General features: G+C 38.3%; 1 protein-coding gene across 3 annotated transcripts in view; it reads left to right on the forward strand.

The window, feature by feature from the left end:
- The window catches only part of PHACTR2 (phosphatase and actin regulator 2), a 124,735-nt gene that overhangs the window by 73,083 nt on the left and 29,643 nt on the right, over nucleotides 1-22,009 (forward strand). For 2 of the 3 annotated variants that reach the window (XM_041736608.1, XM_041736603.1), the window contains 5 exons: nucleotides 5,973-6,507; nucleotides 11,776-11,981; nucleotides 13,232-13,388; nucleotides 15,873-15,928; nucleotides 21,627-21,688. In XM_041736608.1, the coding sequence (XP_041592542.1) occupies nucleotides 5,973-6,507; nucleotides 11,776-11,981; nucleotides 13,232-13,388; nucleotides 15,873-15,928; nucleotides 21,627-21,688 (1,016 nt within the window). Of the gene's footprint in view, nucleotides 1-1,436; nucleotides 1,677-5,972; nucleotides 6,508-11,775; nucleotides 11,982-13,231; nucleotides 13,389-15,872; nucleotides 15,929-21,626; nucleotides 21,689-22,009 lie in introns of all 3 variants that reach the window. The other variant, XM_041736597.1, reaches the window with a different exon arrangement.

Raw genomic sequence — 22,009 nt, forward strand, 5'->3', positions numbered from 1 at the left:
CTCACTTTACATTCACTAGAATGAGAAATTAAACAAAAGAAATAATAATAAAATGCAATGCATTTTGATATTAAAACCTTTCTGGTCATTCGATAATGGAAGGATATATTCAGTAAAGGTTTACTTATTAGTCTTGTCTTAACACTGTCTTATGGGTTTTTTTGTTTGTTTGTTTTATTGTGCTTCATTTTTCAAGAAATACTGCTTAGCTCTTTGGACCAGAACTGTGTTTTAATTTATTTTAATTTTGATCAGCCACCATTAGAAACAATACAGATGCGAGTACATGAATAAACATTCAGAGCCTTCACTTTCCATAATGAGAGACTCAGACTGTTTCTCCTCCAGTTAGGCAAAATCTTGTGAGAGGCTTCTGTCCTTAGGTACGACTTTTTTTTTTTTTTTCTTTTTAATGAATTTCAACCCTTGTCTTTCCAACGTTGTTACTTGTGTTTACAACAAAAACAAATTTGATATTTTGGGGGATTCTGCATCCTCTGTACCTGTAGTTGTGACACTATTTGAAAAGGACAGAGGAAGTTACTGGAAAGCAGGAAGCTGCCTTTGTGCGCTGCGAGAGCTTAAGAAAATTTTAATAGTTAAAAAAAAATAGTTTATTCATCAGTGCATTATGCTTCCTAGAAAAAATGCTACAGAGCCTTCTTTAGCGTAGAAAATGATTGATTTTTGACCATAATTTGAGACAAAGCTCAAATCACTTTCTGGTTGGTGGGGCTTGAGTTCTCCTGAGAGAAAGGCCCTGCACAGAGGACATGAAGGTCAAGTAATCTAGGCACTGCCTTGCTGTCAGTTTTCATGGCATTATGTGCAGTGCACTGATCTGCCACTCTCGGTGCCCTTCAGTTCTGTTCAGTTTTTTTTATTTTTTAAGATTTTATTTATTTATTCATGAGAGGCACAGAGAGAGAGAGGCAGAGACACAGGCAGAGGGAGAAGCAGGCTCCATGCAGGGAGCCTGACCTGGGACTCAATCCCAGGTCTCCAGGATCAGGCCCTGGGCTGAAAGCAGCGCTAAACCGCTGAGCCACCCGGGCTGCCCAGTTCTGTTCAGTTTAAGTTTAGCACTCACACCCATATCCTCATTCAGCAGCCACCAGTTCATGGCCAGTGTTGGCCCCTGACCATGGACATCAACACTCATCCTGAACATAACTTCATCAGAGTAACTTATGCAACCCTGTTTTATCACGGGAATGATTAATGTACCCAGACAGTGCACCCCAGTTTGGCTTTCAGCCTTTGCACCTTTGATCCTCTTTACCCCTGACTGTTCTGTCCCTGGTGTAAACAACCCCACTGGTTCCCAAAGGCCCAGCAGCCATGTGTTTGTATCACTGTCGCCATATGTCTTGCTCCTTCTATTTATATGGTGTGTGTCTGTATCAGTCTGCTTCTGTTCACTTTCTCATTTGTAGAGAACACTGAAAACCACTCTGAAACACCGGCAGCTCCTGTTCCATCTCCTCCAGCTCTTCCTAAGCCTAAACCCAAACCTAAGCCCAAAAAAACACCTGTGCCTCCAAAAGGGGCTGCTGCTGGGGCAAGCCCCAAGGCTGACGAAGTGCCTCCTATTAAAAAAATTACCAAGGCTCCTGGTAAGCAGGCCCCCATCCCTCCACCCAAGCCAACAAGCCGAAACACGACCCGAGAGGCTGGTGAGTATGCCCCCTGTGGGCTGGAGTCTAGGGTATTTGGCTCTGGGGTGGGGCTCATTACTTTTTCTAGGAATGGTGGCCTTTTTGGTATCTGGTGTCTTAGAATGTAACACCAGTGGATTTTGCTTTGACCTAGAGAATACCCAGGAGATTCCTTTGTTATTGTCTCTACCAAAGGAAAGTCAACCAATTGATTAGTTGATCTCATTAGTTTTTGGGTGATTAGACCTTTTTCATCCCAAGTATCTACTATCTGTGTAGGAACCAATAGAAGGATTCAAGGTGTAGTGTGCCTGATGAATAGCAGTGATCTGATATCACATTATTTGCACATCACCTGGCCTTCTGCCTATTTGAGTTTATGACTGGCTTTTTGGCTTGGTTTTTCCTTCAAGATATCTTAAGTTGCATATAAGAATATGATACTTACATCTTTGACATTTTTGCCAGATCTTAGTATCTTAAATCTTTCAGCATACATAGTCGTTTCTCTACTGACAAATGGACAGAGGGTTCATATCACTCGGTCCAGCTCCACTCCACCCCTCTCTACTGGAATCACAGTTGTTTCATCCAAGTTGAAAGTCATGTCACATGCTCAGTGTTCACTGTCCACCCCCATCCTGAGATTTCCATGTATTATGAGGAATAGCATCCTACTAGGGTAGTTACAAGTCACTATTACACATCAACAGGTGTGGTTTGAGCCACTTACAAACACCATGTAATGTCTGTCCAGCTTTCCTTTCAAATCAGATATATTTAATGCAAAATAGAGCTCCCAGTCTTCTAGTCAAGTGGCATAAGACACCTACCATGTCATCCAGCTGTAAAAAGGGACAGTGATCAAAGTATATATGCTGAATGGATTTTTCTATTAAAACATGCATGAACATTCTGCTGTGTTGTAGCAAACCTTATTTTCCTCAAAATCGGTAACTTTCTTACAGATTGGCTACCAGGCTATGCCTTCATATTAATCTTTTTCCCCTCCATCATTTATACTCATACTGCTCAGAGAATGGCCTCCTGGACAGTAGAGCAGCCCTCCAAATACCAATAGATGTTTCTCTACTGTGCTCCTCTCTTTGGCTCTTGACCTTGAGTGTCTGGTTGTCTACTAATAAGCTCTGAAATGAAATGTCTCAGAATGTTGTGCTTCGTTAGTGCCTGAGCAAAGTGCCTCCAGGCCATTTCCTCAGGCACCAACTGCCATGCATCCATTCTTCTTGGCATTGCTGTGTTTCCCAGACTGCCTAGCAAACCTGAGGAGCAGTGCTTGAAGTGAGGCAGGTGGTGACCCACTTCTTAAAGAAAAGCCGCAACTCCCCATGCTTGGGAATTATACAAACTTTCTCACTTCCTCCTGCCCCTTACGGTAGTGGCACACTGTTGACTTGGCTTGGGCTCTCTCATTTCTCTCAGAAGAAAGCTGGTGATTAATGCCAGGGCAGGGGACAGCTTTCATCAGAGATTTTTAGTTATATCCAGATATTTTACTTGAAGGTTTGTTTATGGACTCGTGATGTTCCTAGGAGAATAACACAGTCATGCTATTGTCCATTGTATTGAGAGGCTCCACTGGCCCAAAGTATGAATAACAGTGTTGCTCTTCCCAGTCAGTCCCAGAGAAAAAGGAGTTTCATTGAACTATACCAACAAGACTGTTGTGCAAGAATCCTTTTATCAAATATTGATAATACTCCTTCAAAATCCAACTGATATTCCATTTGTAACCATTTAGATTCTACATGGTAACTTTGTTTTATTTGAATCATGTCCTTCTAGAAAAGTTCTTTCAGATGCAACTCTTGATTTTTAGTCAGATTTTTCAATTCTTGTAAGAGCTATCAAGATTCTTCAATTCCTGTTAGTATAGACCTCCAGATAACCAGATATTGGCTTATCACATTCAGCTGCTTTGTGAGTGAAGTAAGGTCAAATCTCCTATATTGTTTTTTTTTTTTCCTTTCTCATTGTTACACATTGTGTTAACGATAGAAGTATTTAACTGAGGAGAGGTGGTTTTACTTTTTTAATTACGGCCTTAATTCAAGGTAGCTTAAGGAACATGGTTAATTTCAGCGAAGTCTTGTCATTTTAGAAGATACTATGACTTGACATTGCACCCCAACATTGAAAAAATTGTCTTTTTCCTTAAATCAAGCTAAAGTTAACTTTAGGAAAGCTGTTAGGAAAGAAAGAATATTCTTTAAAAAATATATATATATATAAAATACACATTGGAATATATTGGTATGTGAAAGGGATTCTGTTCAATTTACCTGCAAAGATAATTGAACATGTTTAGACTTCAAATCCTTAGATTGTCATTGTGAAAAATAAATTTAGGATGAATTTAGATTGGAGAAGTATGCTTAATACCTTTGTCTTATTACCTATTAGCAAGTGAAGATTGTTAATTTTAAAGTAGTAGTATGAGCAGGGGGTAGTGTGAATTCTAGTTGTGTGTACCTAAAATAATAAAGACCCAAGCTATAAAGATATCTTTTAAGTCTGGATCTTTTCACCAAGTGAGACTCAATCTTTTTTAGTATATCAGAGTTGTGAAGTCTTATATCTCATTGTCTATTCCTTTGTTTTTCATCCCTTGACCCTCCCCCAACTGACTTCAATAAAGGTAAGTTACTGTAATATCTGTCATGGATTGGCTCCACAATACTAACAAGATATTTTCTAATAGTTCTGTGGAAAATAGTTTAACCCCTCATGAAAAAGAAACATATAACATTACAACAGAAGAGGCAATTAGGAGAAATTTATAGATCATACAGGTCATGAGACAAAAGACTATTCTGGTAGGAGTTTAAATGTGTTTCCCAAAATAATATAAAGAAAAGGAGAGTTAAGTTTTTTTTTTTTTTTAAGATGGTTTGATTGAAGGCAATCCTTTTTTTTAAATAATAAATTTATTTTTTATTGGTGTTCAATTTGCCAACATACAGAATGACACCCAGTGCTCATCCCGTCAAGTGCCCCCCTCAGTGCCTGTCACCCATTCACCCCCACTCCCCGCCCTCCTCCCCTTCCACCATTCCAAAAGTAGGCAAATACCTTCTAGTGGCCACAACCATCCTCTGATGAAGACCTTCTAGGAACATAAGTGGTAAGAAAGATTGGCTTTGGGCAGCCCTGGTGGGGCAGTGCTTTAGCGCCGCCTGCAGCCCAGGCTGTGATCCTGGAGACCCAGGATCGAGTCCCACGTCAGGCTCCTTGCATGGAGCCTACTTCTCCCTCTGCCTGTGTCTCTACCCCTCTCTCTCTCTCTCTCTCTCTCTCTGTCTCTCATGAATAAAAAAATAAAATCTTAAAAAAAAAAAAGATTGGCTTTGCAAGGGTATTTGTCACAAGATCTGAGAATGACACTGTTTCCCTTCAAATTATTCCAATGCTACCCATTTAGACATTTTTTGTAAAAAAAAAAAAAAAAAATTTCTGCCCTTTGATATTTTGTGAGGCTTGAGAGATTTTTTAAATTCCATTTAATTAACATATAGTGTATTCTTAGTTTCAGAGGTAATTTAGTGATTCAGAGGTAATTTAGTGATTCATCAGTTGCTTATAATACGCAGTGCTCATAAATAACTTCAGGTGCCCTCCTTACTACCCATCACCCAGTTGCCTTTTGATATTTTGAAAATGACTTGTCTTTCCTATGTGGCCATGTGTTTTCACTGTACCCTATCACCGGAGCAGATGGAGGTGTGAGCTGGCATGGCCAACTTCTCTCTCTAGAACCATGGGGATAACTGGTTTGGAGTTGAGTACATTTGCTTTTGGTCCAGAAAGGAGCCAGAGGGATATATCCTAGGCTTTCTGAATGTGGGCCACTCCATTCCCAAAAAGACGTCATAGCACATGCATAATTTGTGATGAGCCCAACCTTATGCTCTACCCAGACAGCTGCTGTCTGTCTGTCCTTTATGCACTGTGATGTCCCTTCTTTGGAGCATGTAGGGACTCATTCAGTGGACCGATAAGACAAGGAGCTGAGGATTTCCCTTTGGCTGGCTCAGCTAAAAAAGCTAGAGGGACTCCTTAGTCTCCTTAGGAGAGGACTCTTGTCCCTTATGCTTCTACCTTCAGCATCATTGGCTCCCTCTTAGATTGGGAGTAGGGAGGGGGCAGGAAATAAAACCATTATCATTATTATCCTATTTCCTTTTATTTGACAAATGTTACCATTTTAAAGGGAACATCGTTGTTGACCATTGCATCTCATTTGTTTATTTATAAGGCTTCTTTGACTTTTAATGCAAAATCTCTCTATTTTAGCTGGTTCCTCTCATTCAAAAAAAGCAACTGGGTCCAAATCATCAGCTTCACCATCTACTTCCTCCACCTCATCTCGTCCTAGAGCTTCGAAGGAGACACTCTCTAGCAAAACAGGGACAGTAGGAATCACAAAGGGCAAGAAAAAAACCGGCAAGCAGCCAACCTCTCGATCATCCTCAGATGCAACCACCTCTGGCACGCCTGACCTGAAAGGAGAATCTTCTGAGACAAGGGTGGAAAGTCTCAAATCTGAGCAGACTGTCTCTGGGACCGATGAGCAGACCACAGGCAAATCTAAGTCTGCAGTCCCTCCACCTCCTGTGGCCCCACCCCCTCGCCCCCCCTCCCCTCCTCTGCCTCATGAGGAGCAGAGCACTGTTGCCTCAGACTCTCCTGTTGTCCTGGTCAGCAATGGAGCTGACTTGCCTGTCCCTGCCTTAGACCCCAGTCAGCTTCTCTGGACCGAAGAGCCAACCAACAGAACCACTGTCCTCTCAGGCACTGGCTTAAGTGTGAGCCGAGAAAATGCAAAATGGTGAGTTGGGGCATAAACCCCATATTCCATCCATATCACCTATAAAGCTGAATACCAAAAATCACTAAACCACTCTATTGGAAATGAAGGAATCTACTCGGTTTTCTTTTGCAATTTCATCTAGTGACTGTAAGGTAAACACACATATCATCCACCCTTTGGTTTTTCATAGCCCTGCCCCAGGAATGTCATAGGCTACTAGGGAAGATGACATCAATCTTTCTGACAGGTACCACTTCAGATCTGTGGCTTTCAAGTAGATGTAGAGGCTGCTTCATTACTGTTCAGCAGTCCCTTTTCTTTCCCCGGACACTTCCCTTTCCTTTCTTTACAGTGGTTATTTTAAGTCTTTACTACTTAAAGTAAGTAAGTAAGTGAGATTATTCACTTAAAGTGAGTAATCTGTGTCCAGATTGCTCACCCATTCCTGCCTACCTTCATTACAACAAGCCATTTAACCTTCTCTATCTTGAAGAAAATAAAGACCATTAGGAAAGAACTCTCTCAGATTCCATCTCTTTTTCCTCTAGCCTCAGAGGGGCCTCCTTTCTTGCTTCCTCAATTCCCATCCCAACCTCTCTGGCGCATTTCAGCACTCATCCAGACAGAATCAGTTGTTGCATCTGCTCTACTCTGGTAACCCTTTTTTCCTACCCATGGGACAGAGCTAAGCAACATATCTGCTTGCCCCTATGTCCCCAGCAACAGTACAGAATCTGGTATGCCACAGACATGACATCATCCAGTTGCCCAAGTCAGCAAAAGTCAGCAACCTGGGATTCATCCCAAGGGTTCTCATTCTTCTTCATGCCCTGCATTTAATCCCTTACAAAGTCCTATATATAAAGGCAAAAACAAAACAAAACAAAAAAAAACCCGCATTAGCCTTCCTGTCACACGGGTATGAAGAAGGGAGGGCTGTCAGAGTATAGTAGACATCATAACCAATTCTCTCTAGGGAAGTCTTAGAGCTCTTAAATCCAACCTCTCCTCTCCTATTTCTAAGAATAAAACCAAAATTCACTCTTGTGATCTTTTAATATTTTCTCTTTCAAAGAAAACTTTGTCATTCTAGACTTAAGAAAATTAGTACCTTAATTAAGCTGATTTGGATCAAGAGACTATCATTGTTAATTATTCAGTTGCTGATAATAATCACCTTCATTTATTGGATAGTTATTTAATGTCAAGAAACTGTCAGTTATCATTAATTCATATTAGTCTTTCCTGAAATATCTGTGTTTAATAGATGAGAAAACTGGCACTGAGAGAGGTAATATAGTCTGCCCTAGATTCCCCACTTAATAAGTTGCAAAGTCAGGATTCATACTCAGAGCTGCATGTCAAATTCCATGCTCTTAGAAATTGTATACATTTCCAAAGCAGTTACTTCTACTTCTGCAATTTCTTTTGTATTTGTTTCTTGTTTTTTGTTTTTGTTTTTATCCTTTTGAGCACCATGGTTTGAAGGAAAGATAAACAAGTGTTAAATTACAAATTATCTTGTTTGACACATTAATAAACAATATGGGAGAAGACATTGAAAGGAATGGCTATAATGTCCTTAACTCTTCCACCACATAGCAGAGGTCTTCATTTAATTATAATGTGTGTTTTCCAGCATTGCAATGAACTCCAGCCTTTAGAACTCAAAAATCAATCTTTTAGCATATATTTCCTGCTTGCCATCTATGTGCTAAGCAGTGTACTCAGCACCAAGAATGCAAAAGTCAGAAAGACATTATATTTAAAATTGGTTTTTACCAAAATAATGTCCAGCATGTTCAGGAAGTACAAATTTTTAAGACAGGTCTGAATAGAATGAATATATGGGTTTATTAGTCAGTCAGTATATTAAAGAACAAGGTAGAACAAGGTGATTCTTTAGATAGTCTTAGGCAGTGAGAGACCCCATATCCCAAGGTGACTTGACTGTCCAGTCCACTTCCTCAGACATTTATTGAAGGCACTGTATCATGCTAAGCACTGTTCTGCACAAGGAGGGGGGTTTAATGTCAGTCTTCAGCCCAAGTATGGAGAGGACGTCAGACAGAAGAGCTGCTGGTCACTATTTCCACTGGAACTATGATCAGAGAGCAAGTTTAGGACATCATTAGACATCAAGGTATTTATATAGAGATTTTCCTGTCACTCTGGATAACTATAATCCTTTCCTAGAAGAGGACATTGAGATATTCTTCCTGTCTGTTCTTCAAAGTTAAAAATTTAAATTACAGTTCATTCTGCAGGAGTGGTTTGTTTGCTCTTGAGTTAATGAGCCTTGGAATAAGTAGTCTCTCAATTTTTTTCCCCCAAATCCTTCTTTTTTTTTTCTTTCTTCCGTTTTTAAATAGATATTTTAGTTAGAATTTCTAGCTCTTAGTCACTTGCTTTACTTAGAACTTTCCCTCAGTTATGTTTAGTGAACGAATGTGTGAAAATCCTGTCATCTCATGAGGAGGCTTCTGTTTGGAATACAAATATCAAAACTTTAAAGAAGATAAGTAGCTATGTAAAAATATCTTCCTCTATTCACATATTGCAGGGTAGTAACCATGCAGTAGATTTCTATTTATTGTCAGCTTCATTAGTATCATCTAGGTCTGGGACAATTTAAGGCAGATACTAAGCAGCCTATCTGGAGCCTGTATCCAAGGGGGACTTGACTGTGTTTAGTCCATTTCCATGAAACTTAGTGAGTTCATTGTTTTGTTCAGTGTGTCCAAGATACTTAGGGGGAAAATTAGAGGCAAGTCATGAGTTGATTAACACAAATTGGGAGTATAATAATTTAATATTTAGTTAATTATAACCTACATAATACAATATGACTGTAACTTACAATATCAAGTATAAAATAAAATATAACATTTAATAGGCAGATTAAGAGTCGTAAGTCTGGATTTTAGATTGGACTTGATACTTTGTTTTGAGCAATGCACTCATGGCCTTCTCAGGTTTCATGAACTATAGCTTATCTGTCCCCTTATTCTGTAGAACAGATGTAAGTTGTAAATGTATGCAGAACTCATTATGAAATATAAATGATGACATTAAAATAATGATAGATGTCATAATAAATTAGCGAGCAATGATAGAAACGAACACTAGGGCTTAGCCCTGAAGTATCTTTTGTTCTGCTCTTCAGAATGTGTTATTAATTGACACGTCTACTAAATGTGCTGTGGTCACCCACAATGGCAGGCTATTCAAACAAGGATGGCCTCCAGTGGCAATCAAATAGAAATCCAGACTGTGGAACAGTTTTCTCATATTTAAAATGAGATTTCACACTGTGGAAACAGTATGATGATTCGTCAAAAAAATTTAACCTAGAATTACCATGTGATCGAGCAATTATACTTCTGTGTATGTAGCCAAAAATATTAAGAGTAGGTACTTGAATAGATAATGTGTACACCAGTGCCCTTAGCAGCGTTATCGTAACAACCAAAAAGTAGAAGCATCTGGTGGGTCACTGGTTAAGCATCTGCCTTCGGCCTGGGTCATGATCCTGGGGTCCTGGGATCAAGTCCCACATCAGGCTCCCTGCAGGGAACCTGCTTCTCCCTCTGCTTATGTCTCTGCCTCTCTCTGTGTGTCTCTCATGAATAAAGAAATAAAATCTTAAAAAAAAAAAGGTAGAAGCACCCCATATGTTCATCGACTGATGAATTGATAAACAAAACGTTGCATATCTATGCAATGGAATATTATTAAGTCTTAAAAGAAATTCTGGCATATGCTAAAGCATGGATGAACCTGAAAGACCTGCTAAGTAAGTCAGGCACAAAAGGACAGCTGTTGCATAATTTCGCTTATAAAAAGCACCTAGGGGATCCCTGGGTGGCTCAGCGGTTTGGCCCCTGCCTTTGGCCCAGGGTGCAATCCTAGAGTCCCAGGATCGAGTCCCACATCGGGCTCCCGGCATGAAGTCTGCTTCTCCCTCTGCCTGTGTTTCTGCCTCTCTCTCTCTCTCTCTCTCTCTCTCTCTCTCTCATAAATAAATAAATAAATCTTAAAAAAAAAGGCACCTAAAATATCAAAATTCTTTACAGAAAGTAAAATGGTGGTTTCCAGGGACTAGGGTTTAAGACTAGGGGTCCCGTTATTACTTAATGGGACGGTTTCAGTTTGGGAAGATGAGAAGGTTCTGGAGGTGGATGGTGGTATTGCCTGTATAATAGTGTAAATGTCCTAGCTACCACTCGACTGTGTACTTTAAAATGGTTAAAAAGGCAAGTTTTATGTGTGCATACTTTACTCAATAAAAATAAATAAAATATGCTGTGCATAGTTTCCCCTTTGAAAACAAGAATTTTGGCTGTTGGATTTTTCTAATAAGTGAAAAATAGAGAATATTTTAGAGTCCTTAGGCTAATAACCACAAAGCACAATTTTCAACACCTCAGATTCTGACAAAGTTTACCTGTTTTTATTACTCAAAGAACTGTTGTTGTTTTTTTTTAAGTTAATGAAAACAGCAAGCACATGTTTTGCACAAAACGGTCTTTCAGAAGCGTGACATCCAAATTTGGATTCTTCTATTTATATCAGAAGGCAATTTGGGGATTTTCTGAATCTTAAAATGAAGCTCACATTGTTTTTGATATGATATGTTTTCAATGTAAAGCATTTTTTCTTATTCTAGTCTGTGAAAACTGGCAGGCTTAATATATTTATAGTGACTTTAAACCAGAGACTCTAAGCAAACTAATTAGTAGAAAATTATTGCATCTGTACACATCACCTTTCTTGTATAGAGTGCATTTAACTTCCACCTTTTCCATTTTACATTACTAATATATTCCTGTGAGAGGCAGTTTTACAAATGGAGAAACTGAAACTCAGAGAGGATACATGATTTTTTTTTTATTTTTGTTTATTTATGATAGTCACACAGAGAGAGAGAGAGGCAGAGACACAGGCAGAGGGAGAAGCAGGCTCCATGCACCGGGAGCCCAACGTGGGATTCGATCCCGGGTCTCCAAGATCACGCCCTGGGCCAAAGGCAGGCGCTAAACCACTGCGCCACCCAGGGATCCCTCCTTTCTATTTTATAGGTGAAGAATCTAAAACCTTGAGAATAAAGTCATACAGTACTACTGTCATACAGTACTACTTTTCCATTTCACTGTCCTTAGCTGCCTATGTCTGCTTTCTCCTTTCACCAACTTGAAAGATGCTCATGGAACTAGAGCTCCTTCTCGTCATGTTTGCTGTCTCTCTGAACTTCACACCACCCCTGTGTTATTGTGCCTTTAACAGTCTGACAACCAAAGATGAGCCGGGGAAGGTAGCATCTCAGCTCCTGCCTCCTCAGCTTATGGGAGAATCTTCAGGATCCTTCAGTGCCCTGGAGGACGAAGGCCAAAGGGAGTACCAGGCCAATGACTCAGACTCTGATGGGCCTGTCCTGTACACTGATGATGACGATGATGAAGAGGATGAGGATGAGGATGGCAGTGGAGAAAGTAAGACTTTTTTTCAAGAGGTGGGGAGGAAAATGGATGGTGGACAGAAGCAGGTGCATTTTGTAAATTACAGAAGCCATCGGCAATCAGACATCTGATGTTTTCTTTCTCATATTCTTTTCTTAGATCAGAAATGTGCATGTTCTAAGGTTTAGGTTTTGATGACAGGCCTTTCCAGAAGATGGTTCTACAGGGCCCAGGGGGTCAGGCCTTTGTCTCTGAGGAAGATACGCACATTTGTATTTGTACAAGGAATCAAAGCTTTCTAATGACAGAGGTGTTTTCAGATTGGTCAGAGATGGCCTTTCCACCTTGAAATCTTTCTTGAATAAAGAGCATAAACACGGATTCATTGGGTTACTTATTAAAGGTGTTTGAAACTTATGCTTACTTTTATACTAGGCTTTAAAGCGAAGAGAGATAAGAATGAGTCAAGAGTGACAAATATCTTTGAAGAATCATAAACAATCATTCTTCTGCAATAGGTGAAATAGGATACCTTTTTGGAAGGAATGATATAGTACAGTGGATTATGCCAACTATTTATATATAACTTAGGGAACCGGAAAGTTTTGTATTGTTTGTTTGTTTGTTTGTTTTAACTTCTAAGCATCATGACTTAGGAGGAATTCACTATGGAATTGAATTTATTCATTGTGAAATGTTATTAATGATGAAACATCAATTTGTCAAATTCCTTTAGTTTGTACTGAACAACAACAAGGAAATTGTTATCATCTACCTGGTATTAACTATCCTCTGTTGAGGATTCTTGGTAATTAAGGGATACTTGGGTAATTAAGGATTAAAACATTGCTAACATAGATAAATTTTTTCCAGCGTGATTTCTGAGTAGAGGAAAGGCGAAGACATGAATTAACTGAATGGTATAAATAAATAAAGGAGCTACATTTTTAAGACTTTCACAATCAGTAGTTTCCATGATCTGCCGTCTCAGCAAACTAACCTTCAAATATCACTTTTCAAATGATGAGGTGATATTTGCAAGTTCTTTCATGGCACCCAAACATTTTTCAGAACATTTTTAAAAATAGTTCTTCAGTTTTTCAAAATGAACTACATCCAATTCAAAACTTTTTTTATTCTCCCCTGAGGTTAATTAAAATTCCACTCTTGCATGTGGATAAAGAATTTTGTCTGGACTTTGTTTAAAGCCCATGTCACATATAACCCGAATGCTGCTTGCTTAAAGCCTCTTTCTCTGCATTTCTGCCTTTTCCAATCCTCAGGTGCTTTGGCAAGTAAAATACGACGAAGGGATACTCTTGCTATCAAACTTGGCAACAGACCATCAAAGAAGGAACTAGAGGACAAAAACATACTGCAGCGCACATCTGAAGAGGAAAGGCAGGAAATCCGACAGCAAATTGGAACCAAGCTCGTCAGGTAATGGCTGAAATTTTACTACACACGGACCAAATTATAATTGTCTCCCACCTGTGGTTTCCTACCCAGCTGAGATCATTGTGAATTACTTGGGTAAAGGCACAACTAGCCTATGTGGTTTTCTAAAGTTGGTCCTGGATGGTGAACCACTCAAAGAACTTGCCCTTTGGTCCAGCCAGTCAATGGTTTGGGGGTCACCAAAGCCTTAGCCAAGTGTCAAAAAACTTTTTCTATTAAGGACCAGTTAGGAAATATGTCAGGTTTTGCTGGCCAGGAGGTCTCTGTCGCAGCTACTCAACTGTGGTGGTATAGTGTGAAAGCAGCCATGAACAATACATAGACAAATGGATGTGGTTGTGTTCCAATAAAACTTTATTCACCAAAATAGGCAGAAGGCCAGATTTGGCCTATAGGCCATAGTTTGCCCAGCTCCTGGCCTAATCCATGGACTCACTGGCATTCCTGTGATTACCATGAGGTCCTGTCCTGTGGGCCTTGAGACTATGGAAATACTAGTTAGCTTCAATGGCTAGCTCCATCCAAGTCAGGAACTACAGCCCCTCCATCACAACTTCCCCCTTTTAACTTCAGATAAATGATTTTCTGATTTCACATTCTGCCTCCAGCCATTGTAGGGTTTCTACTTTGGCCACCAGTGACTTTGGAAGTCCATTCAACTGGCAGTTGTGATTGAAGTGAGTGCCAATGTTTGATGAACAACTTAAGCATATTTATAGTATTTGCTATTCTGTTGACTTCTCTCACTCTGTGTAAACAATAGAGTGCGTCAGTTGGGAGAAAGGAGCAGTCTGGGATCCCAGGGCAGGATTTGGAGGTAGAAGAAATACCTCTCCTGTCTTGGAAGTGGAAGACTTCTGTGACTGTGTCAGACCTGCAGGGTTGGCATGCAGGTGTTTGGAGGCTCTTATCTATTTGACAGATGGAGCCAAGCAGTGGCTTGTGGTGGGTAAATGAGATGCTACACTGAAGTCACCCAAGTGCCTAGATCATAGCAAGCAGTTAATACAACTATATATTTTTATTATTAATTTAAATAATTATATATCACTTGTATATGTAAAAATGTAAAACATTTTTAAAAATTAAACCCAATATTGGCACCTTTGTTCAATAATTCTGAAGAAAAAAAGGAATCATAAAGCAATTTTTGCTTTACATGGTGATTCCATTTGAGAGATGATACAAAAAGGAAACAATCCAAAAGGGAAGCAAAACCCCTATACTTTACAAAGATGTTTATTTCAAGGCTATTTTTAGCAGTGACAAAACAAACCAAATGCTTGAAAACGGGACTGCTGATGGACATTGGGACAAGTTGACACCATGAACTAAGCATAGAGCAGTGGTTTTCTGGATGCTTCATCAAGGATTTCTTGGATTTCTGGATTTCGGTTCCTCACATCCTTTCTGCCACAGCCGTAACATTTAGAATTGATAGTATCTTCTATTATCTTCATATATATTAGTTTACTTTGCACCAACTCATCCTACATCCAAAAGCAATTTTACAACAAATTAACAATATAAACCAGATCAAGATCAAAGTTATATAGGGTTGTTAGGTCGTTCAGCTTTTGTGTACAGATAGTTAGCCACTAATCATAAATGAGCCTGGTTTTTCTTGAAGGCAAATGGAAAGGGCCCATATATCTCAAGATAACTCTACGTGTATTATAAATTCATTTGAGGTCACAAAAGCAGTATTTCACTTGAGACTCTGTGCAGTGTACATTGAGCATCTTTTGAGTTAATATCAACTCTTAAGTAGAAAACTTTTTTAGATTTTAATGTTCTGTGTATTAATTAGAGGATAGACTAAGCTATTCTAACAAAGACCAAAAAGTGCAGTGGTCAATGGGAGACACTTTCACATGCTTATTTCCCTTTCACATAATGGTCCAGAGGTAGTGGGCTGTCCAAGGTAGGTGGGGAGCACTGCCCATGCAGTCATCTGGGCACCCAGATTCTGTCCTATTGCTCCATGGATCTTCTCATCTGCATGATCCAAGCTGACTCACATGACCAGGTTTAAGTTCTAGCCTGTGGAAGAGGGAAAGAGAAAAGGGAATAGACACCCAGTCATTTTAAGGGTAAAGGTAAAAGTTATAAATACCACTCTGTTCACATCCCATTATAAGAACTCAGTCACATGGCCACAATTTGCTGCTAGGGAGGCAGAAGTCTGTGGTTTGGGGGTAGAGGATGCCACAACTCTATCTCAGGAAGTTCTATATCTAAAAGGAAGAAGGAAGAATGGATAATGGGGAATAGGTAGCAGTCTCAGCCACAATCTTTAGTCTCCAAACAGAAAGGATGGTAATCTATTTTGTAGGTTTAAAATGGATTTGTGTTTCTCAAAGCGAGAGAAAAAAATAAAGGTTTGTGTCTTTAGTATTTTATTTTGCATCTCCCACCAAGGAGGCCTTGTTTGTAACCTGCAGTATATCCTTTTTGTCATTGTAGGAGACTTAGCCAGAGGCCCACAACTGAAGAATTAGAGCAAAGAAATATCCTAAAACGTGAGTATCTTATATTTTACAGTCATTCCTCATGTAACCATTAACAAGCTCCCTTTAGAACAATCCATTTATCAGTAGGGCAATCCATTTATCTGTAGGAGACCTTAATATACTTATTACTCACAAATGATTGAAATGGCCCAGTTAGATCACTTTTTTATATAATTTAAAAAACAATTTCTTGAAGTTCGTATTTTGTTTCATGGCTTTGAGCGTGATATCCCCCAGACCAGAGTCATGATTGTGACAGTTGTTTTTAAGAGAGATGAAATATATTCTTGTATTCTTTTACCCAAATATTAAATCGAAGAAAATGCTCTAGTCTGCTTGCAAATAAATGTCAAAGAAAAGGCCAAAGAATCCACCAGGAAATAAATCAAACATTCCTATATTATTATTAATAATACAGTTTGTTGCCAGGTTTAACAAATGACTCAATTTAAAACAGAATTATGGTAAAAGAAATTTTTTAGTCCTTTTCGTTTTCCTTTGTTATGATAACTGTTTCCCTCTTGAGTTATTTATAATTTCTCAACCCTTAAGGAGTTCTCCATTCATTTTCCTACTTTATTTTCCTATTCTATTTTCCCCTGTTTTCTTTGACTTCACTTCTTACTCACTAGTCCAGTAGAACTTCATTGGAGTTCGTATGTTAAAGCTATAAAACTAATAGAAGCAGTTTGACATTATATAGTGTATCAATGTGGTTACCAACCACAGTGAGTTAAGTAATGGATATTTTTAAATTGAGCCTAGCTTCAGTTTTAAAGATTATTTACACAGTTTCAAAGGAGCTTTTTTAATTGCGTCAAATATCAAAGAGCAGGGATGGACAGAACCCCGGATAGTACTACAATAGTAATGAGCCAGTGGCATGTGGGAAATCTTTCTCAATCAGTGTTTTAGAGTCAAGTTGGCTTGTCTGGATCTTCCCCATTCTTCAATCTGAGTCGTTTTCTTTCCCAAAGGAATGAAAGATTTTAATGGCATCTTTATACTATAGTTGCTCTTACTAAGCCCAACACTGAGGACTGAACAGTGAGGGAAACTGCCAGTCTATGGGATTCTTTCCTTGGAATGTTTTGTTCTGGCTGTTTGTGACCAAAAACTGGAAGAGAACCCAAAGAAGGACTCAAGTGACCATCAGTGTGTAAAAGAGCTAGTATGGAGATGGAAAAACTCATGATGAGAAAAGAAAAGAATATTGTGTTTTAGCTTTCTGAGAACAGATGAAAGCAATATCAAATTTTGACAACACAAAACCAAGAAAAGCTCATTTTTTTTAAGCTCATGGTTTTTTATAATAGATTTCTGGAAAATATTTATTGAATTAAATTTTAGGTAAACTCAAGTGCAGACCGTAAGCACCCAAAACATAAAGATTGTGTCTTGTTGGATGCCTGATGCAATACCTAGAAAATAAGGAAGAGCAAATTCTGGGTAATTCTTTCCTTCTTCGGTGAGACAACTAGTGCCAAGCCACACTGGTGTTTAGTTATTTGAGGAACTGTTTCATAGATGTAGAAATATATCACACATTGATCTTAAGTGCTGTCTTGGCTTCTATACCCCATTTTCCTGGAGGTACAGGGAAGAGGGAAACGCCAAAGTCAACTTCAGATTTGACTCCAGCTTTTTTCTTACTTCCTTCTTAGTTTATCTAACCATGCTTATTCTGGAAACAAAAGACCCATTTCCAGTCTGGAGAGGTTGATAACTGGCTTATGATCTCCTGACATAATATTGTATGGCCAAGGGAAGCAGAAAAGAGAACTGGTGGAGGTCATCCAGAGCATTCTACTGAGCAGTCCCAGGGAACTGTACAGCATAGATTACAATACTTTATTCAGCCCCTTTTTGCCTCTGGGTTCTTCCACACCAATTGCTCATTTTTGTGTTTATTTCATCTCCAGCTTTTGTTCAAAAGCAATTATGACTGACTATTTAAAGGAAAGTCTGTGTGTGACATGGTGTGGTTTTTTTTAAGGACACTTATTTTAACGAGGTCATCTTTTCTTGACAGTCCAGGGAACTCATTCACAGCACAAACTCATTCAGGAGTTGTCAAATCCAAGCTTACCATTAGTTTAATAAACATGAGTCAGGTGGCAGTCACTGCCGATCACTTTCATTGGAGACCACAGCACACATTTTATTTCTTAGTATTTCATTCCCAGTATACACCTTAATCCATCACTTTCCTATTTTACGGAACCTAGGCTTCTTAAAAGAACATATAGTTACATTTAGTTGTACATTTTAGAACCAATTCCTTGATATTGTTAAAAGTAGAAAGTAAGTTTTGGTGCTTGAAAGGTCAGCGTTTGCCTATGAAGTAAAGAGATGTTCGTGGAACACCTCTTATAGGATAAGGATAGAAGTTACAGATCTATTTAGCTGTGACTGTAATTCCAGCTCTATATTCTTTTTTTTTTTTTAAGATTTTGTTTATTCATGAGAGTCACAGAGAGAAGCAGACATAGGCAGAGAGAGAAGCAGACTCCCTGTAGGGGAGCCCGGTGCAGGACTCAATTCTAGGACCCCAGGGTCACAACTGATCCAAAGGCAGACACTCAACCAATGAGCCACCCAGATGCCCCTCCAGCTATATATTCTATAGAGAAAAAGACGTATCAAGCCATTGAGTGCTGTCTGTATTTTTCCTCACAGCACAGAATTTTTTTTGAATTTTTTTTAATATAGAGAAAAGTTGAAAGCATTTTACAGTAAAAACCATAGGTGTACTGTTTATATTCTACCATTAACATCGTATCACATATTTTTTTATAAATTTATTTTTTATTGGTGTTCAATTTGCCAACATACAGAATAACACCCAGTGCTCATCCCGTCAAGTGCCCCTATTTTTTTTAACATTTTATTACACCTTGCTTTATCATATATCTGTCTTTCCATTGAGCCATGTTATTTTTTGATGCATTTCAAAGTAGGTTTATAAATGCATTTTCTTTTGTTAAAAACACCGTTAGAGAAAAATATGTAAATCAGCAAAAAGAGAAACAAATCCACAAAAAATATTTGACTTTTTTAACCTAGTTTTCCAAATCGATGACTCAAGATATAATATTCCAGGTGCTGATGTTTTGGTGCTTTTCTTTCTTCTCCTTTTAGCTCATCTGTAAAATGTTCTGGGCAACACTTGCTAACCTGGGGGTTTCCTGTAGTGCCCAGGGCTGTTAAACCACATGTATTGTTTGTGTGTTTATGGCAAACACTTCCTGTGGCTGTTTTAAAATACCCCTCCCCGCCAAGTCCGGCTCTCTTGAGTTACAGGAAGGCAAGATTTTCCAATGAGCCATGTCACTTCCTACATGAATATCCCTCCAGTCTGTTTAAAGGGACCAGAAAGGTTTATGTCCTGCTTTATAATTGGCCCTCTACTAAGCAAACGAACAAAGGAAACATTAAAAAAAAAAATTCAGTGAATTTTTTAAACTAAGTTAAGATTTAACCTGGATTCTTTGTAAGAGATTCTACAAGTATTTAAAGAAATGCAGAATAACAAGCCATGTTGACTTCTCTCCACTTCTCACCTTTTTGAACTTCTTTAAAAGCACAATTTCAAATATGGAAATACATAAGTCAGCTTCTGATGTTAAAAAAGAATTCCCAAGTTGTAAAATCCTGTTTATTTTACTTCCTCAATTGCAGTTGGCCTTGCTTTTTTTGAAGAGGTAATGTGCTGTCACCTAGGTGTACATGGTACTTAATAAGATGAAATTATCAGGGCACCTGGGTGGCCGAGTGGTTGAGCATCTACCTTTGGCTCAGGTCGTGATCCCAGGGTCCTGGAATCGAGTCCTGCATCAGGCTTCCCTTCAGGGAGCCTGCTTTATCCTCTGCCTGTGTCTCTGCCTCTCTCTCCCTGTGTCCCTCATGAAAAAATAAATAGGGGAATCCCTGGGTGGTTCAGCAGTTTAGCATCTGCCTTCAGCCCAGGGCATGATCCTGGAGACCAGGTATCAAGTCCCACATCAGGCTTCCTGCGTGGAGCCTGCTTCTCCCTCTGCCTGTGTCTCTACCTCTCTCTCTCTCTCTCTCTCTCTCTCTCTGTCTCATGAATAAATAAAATCTTAAAAAAAAAAGAAAAGAAAAAATAAAATATTTTTAAAAAATTAAAGTATTTGTTGGCTTTGAGTCATATTTGATATGATAGGAGGAATTGACTAAAATGCTTTGAGGATTATATTTTCCTTTTTATTAGTAATATCATCATAGGCTGACCTTGTAAAGCCTTAGTTTGAATCACTTGAACCACAAGTTTGGCTCTCATCTCTTATGTATAATTTATAACCTACATGCCTTATCCAAGTCATATAAAGTAAATATTTGACCCTAAGGATGTATTTTAAGAATACCAAAGGATATATATTTTGTGAAGCAATTAGAAAAACTTACTATGTTTTCATAGGAATAAACCTGAATCATAACAAAATTTGTTTGACACGCAGGCACTTACTGAAACGTACTAACTGGTTGTTTCTTATCTTGCAGGGTGATTTCAGTTTATGCTTACTCTTTGTCTAAATAGCCAGACAGATCATCCTCTTTCTTATGAATTAAAATTAATGTCTTGGAAGAGTGTTGAAACTTTTCCTTATCCAGATAAGTAAAAGTAATAGAGAATTTAGCATGTTCAGCTAACAAATACAGTTGGTACAAATATTGAATATTGATACTTCATTTGTGATGAAAACAACCTTAGTGCTAAGAAGTCTATTTGAATTTTAAAAATAAATTTATCTTTTCATAGAAGAGACTTTCCTTTTTTCAACCTTTCGGTTGAGCCTTTGTATCATGTGATGTTCCTTCAATAGACTTCAAAACAACATCTTCTAAAAGGTAACCTTTTGTAAGCATTGGTGTCCGAGAAGTAAAATCTTTGCGGACTTATTGAACAGATAATGAGCTCCTGGAAGCAATAGAGAGACGTTCATGAAATAAGCAACCATTAAAGCCTGAAGGGGTGTTCATTTCTTTAACATTTCTGGTAATTTTTCTCTTAATCCCATCCATTGGACAGCATTCATTAAACTGTACCATTTGGTGAAGTACTAGAGAAACAGAAGACTTTGGAAAGTCAAAGTCACAAGAAAATAAATCATCTCCAACAACCATACACCATAATAACCCCATTCAGAACATTCTGGTTTGAAAGCAGAGTCCAAAGAAATGACTGCATTTTGCTTCTGTGGAAACCAAAGCAGACAAATCAAGTATTTTGGTTGGATTTGAATGGAAATCAACTCAGACATGCATCAGATGGTTCTAATTTGCTCTTTTGATATGTCTCAGATTTTCATGTGAAGGCTAGATTCAGAAGTAAATTTTTATCTGAATTCTGATAAATTGCGCTTATAAGCCCTAAAGATGTTCAGCAATGAAAGGTTTTCATCAGAGTGTAGGCAGTCCTGTAAGTTTTTTTCAGAATAGTGTATGAAGTCAGGACACTAAAAAGTTTACAATTTGTAAAGAAACCAATCCTATAAAGGAGAAAAAGTAATAAATTAATGCTCAATCTTTCTGTAAAATCTTTTGACCACTTTTTAAAGATGTTGGAGTGTTTGATCACTGTCTAAGTCAAATGATTGTGGCCCGATATGCTTTTCTGATTGTAAAATCATTTATAGTAACTACGTCTTCATACCTTTCCTCTCTCACCCCCATTAATAAACAGAAAAGAATGAAGAAGAAGAACAAGAAGCAAAAATGGAACTTAAGCGCAGACTCAGCAGAAAGGTAATGAAACTGTTAATGAGCATGTGTGTTTTGAGATCTCTACCTTTTTAAGTTCAAATCAGCTCTCTACCTTTAAATCTGACATTGAGGAATAATTATTCCTATTAGTCTACTAACCAGTCATAGACATGAAAATCAATGTAATGCATATGATATGAATTATGTTTATATTTACAATTGCATGCTATGCTAATTTTGAAAAGTTAACAATCGGAAATCTTAAATTATATTTACTACTTACGAAAATAACATAAAATCTACGTGAAAAATTTTTTAAATGCAGAAAGGAGCAGAAAAGAAAATCACACAAATGGCTTTTCT

The sequence above is a fragment of the Vulpes lagopus genome, chromosome 2 (genome assembly GCF_018345385.1).
Source record: "Vulpes lagopus strain Blue_001 chromosome 2, ASM1834538v1, whole genome shotgun sequence".
Classification (NCBI taxonomy): Eukaryota; Metazoa; Chordata; class Mammalia; order Carnivora; family Canidae; genus Vulpes; species Vulpes lagopus.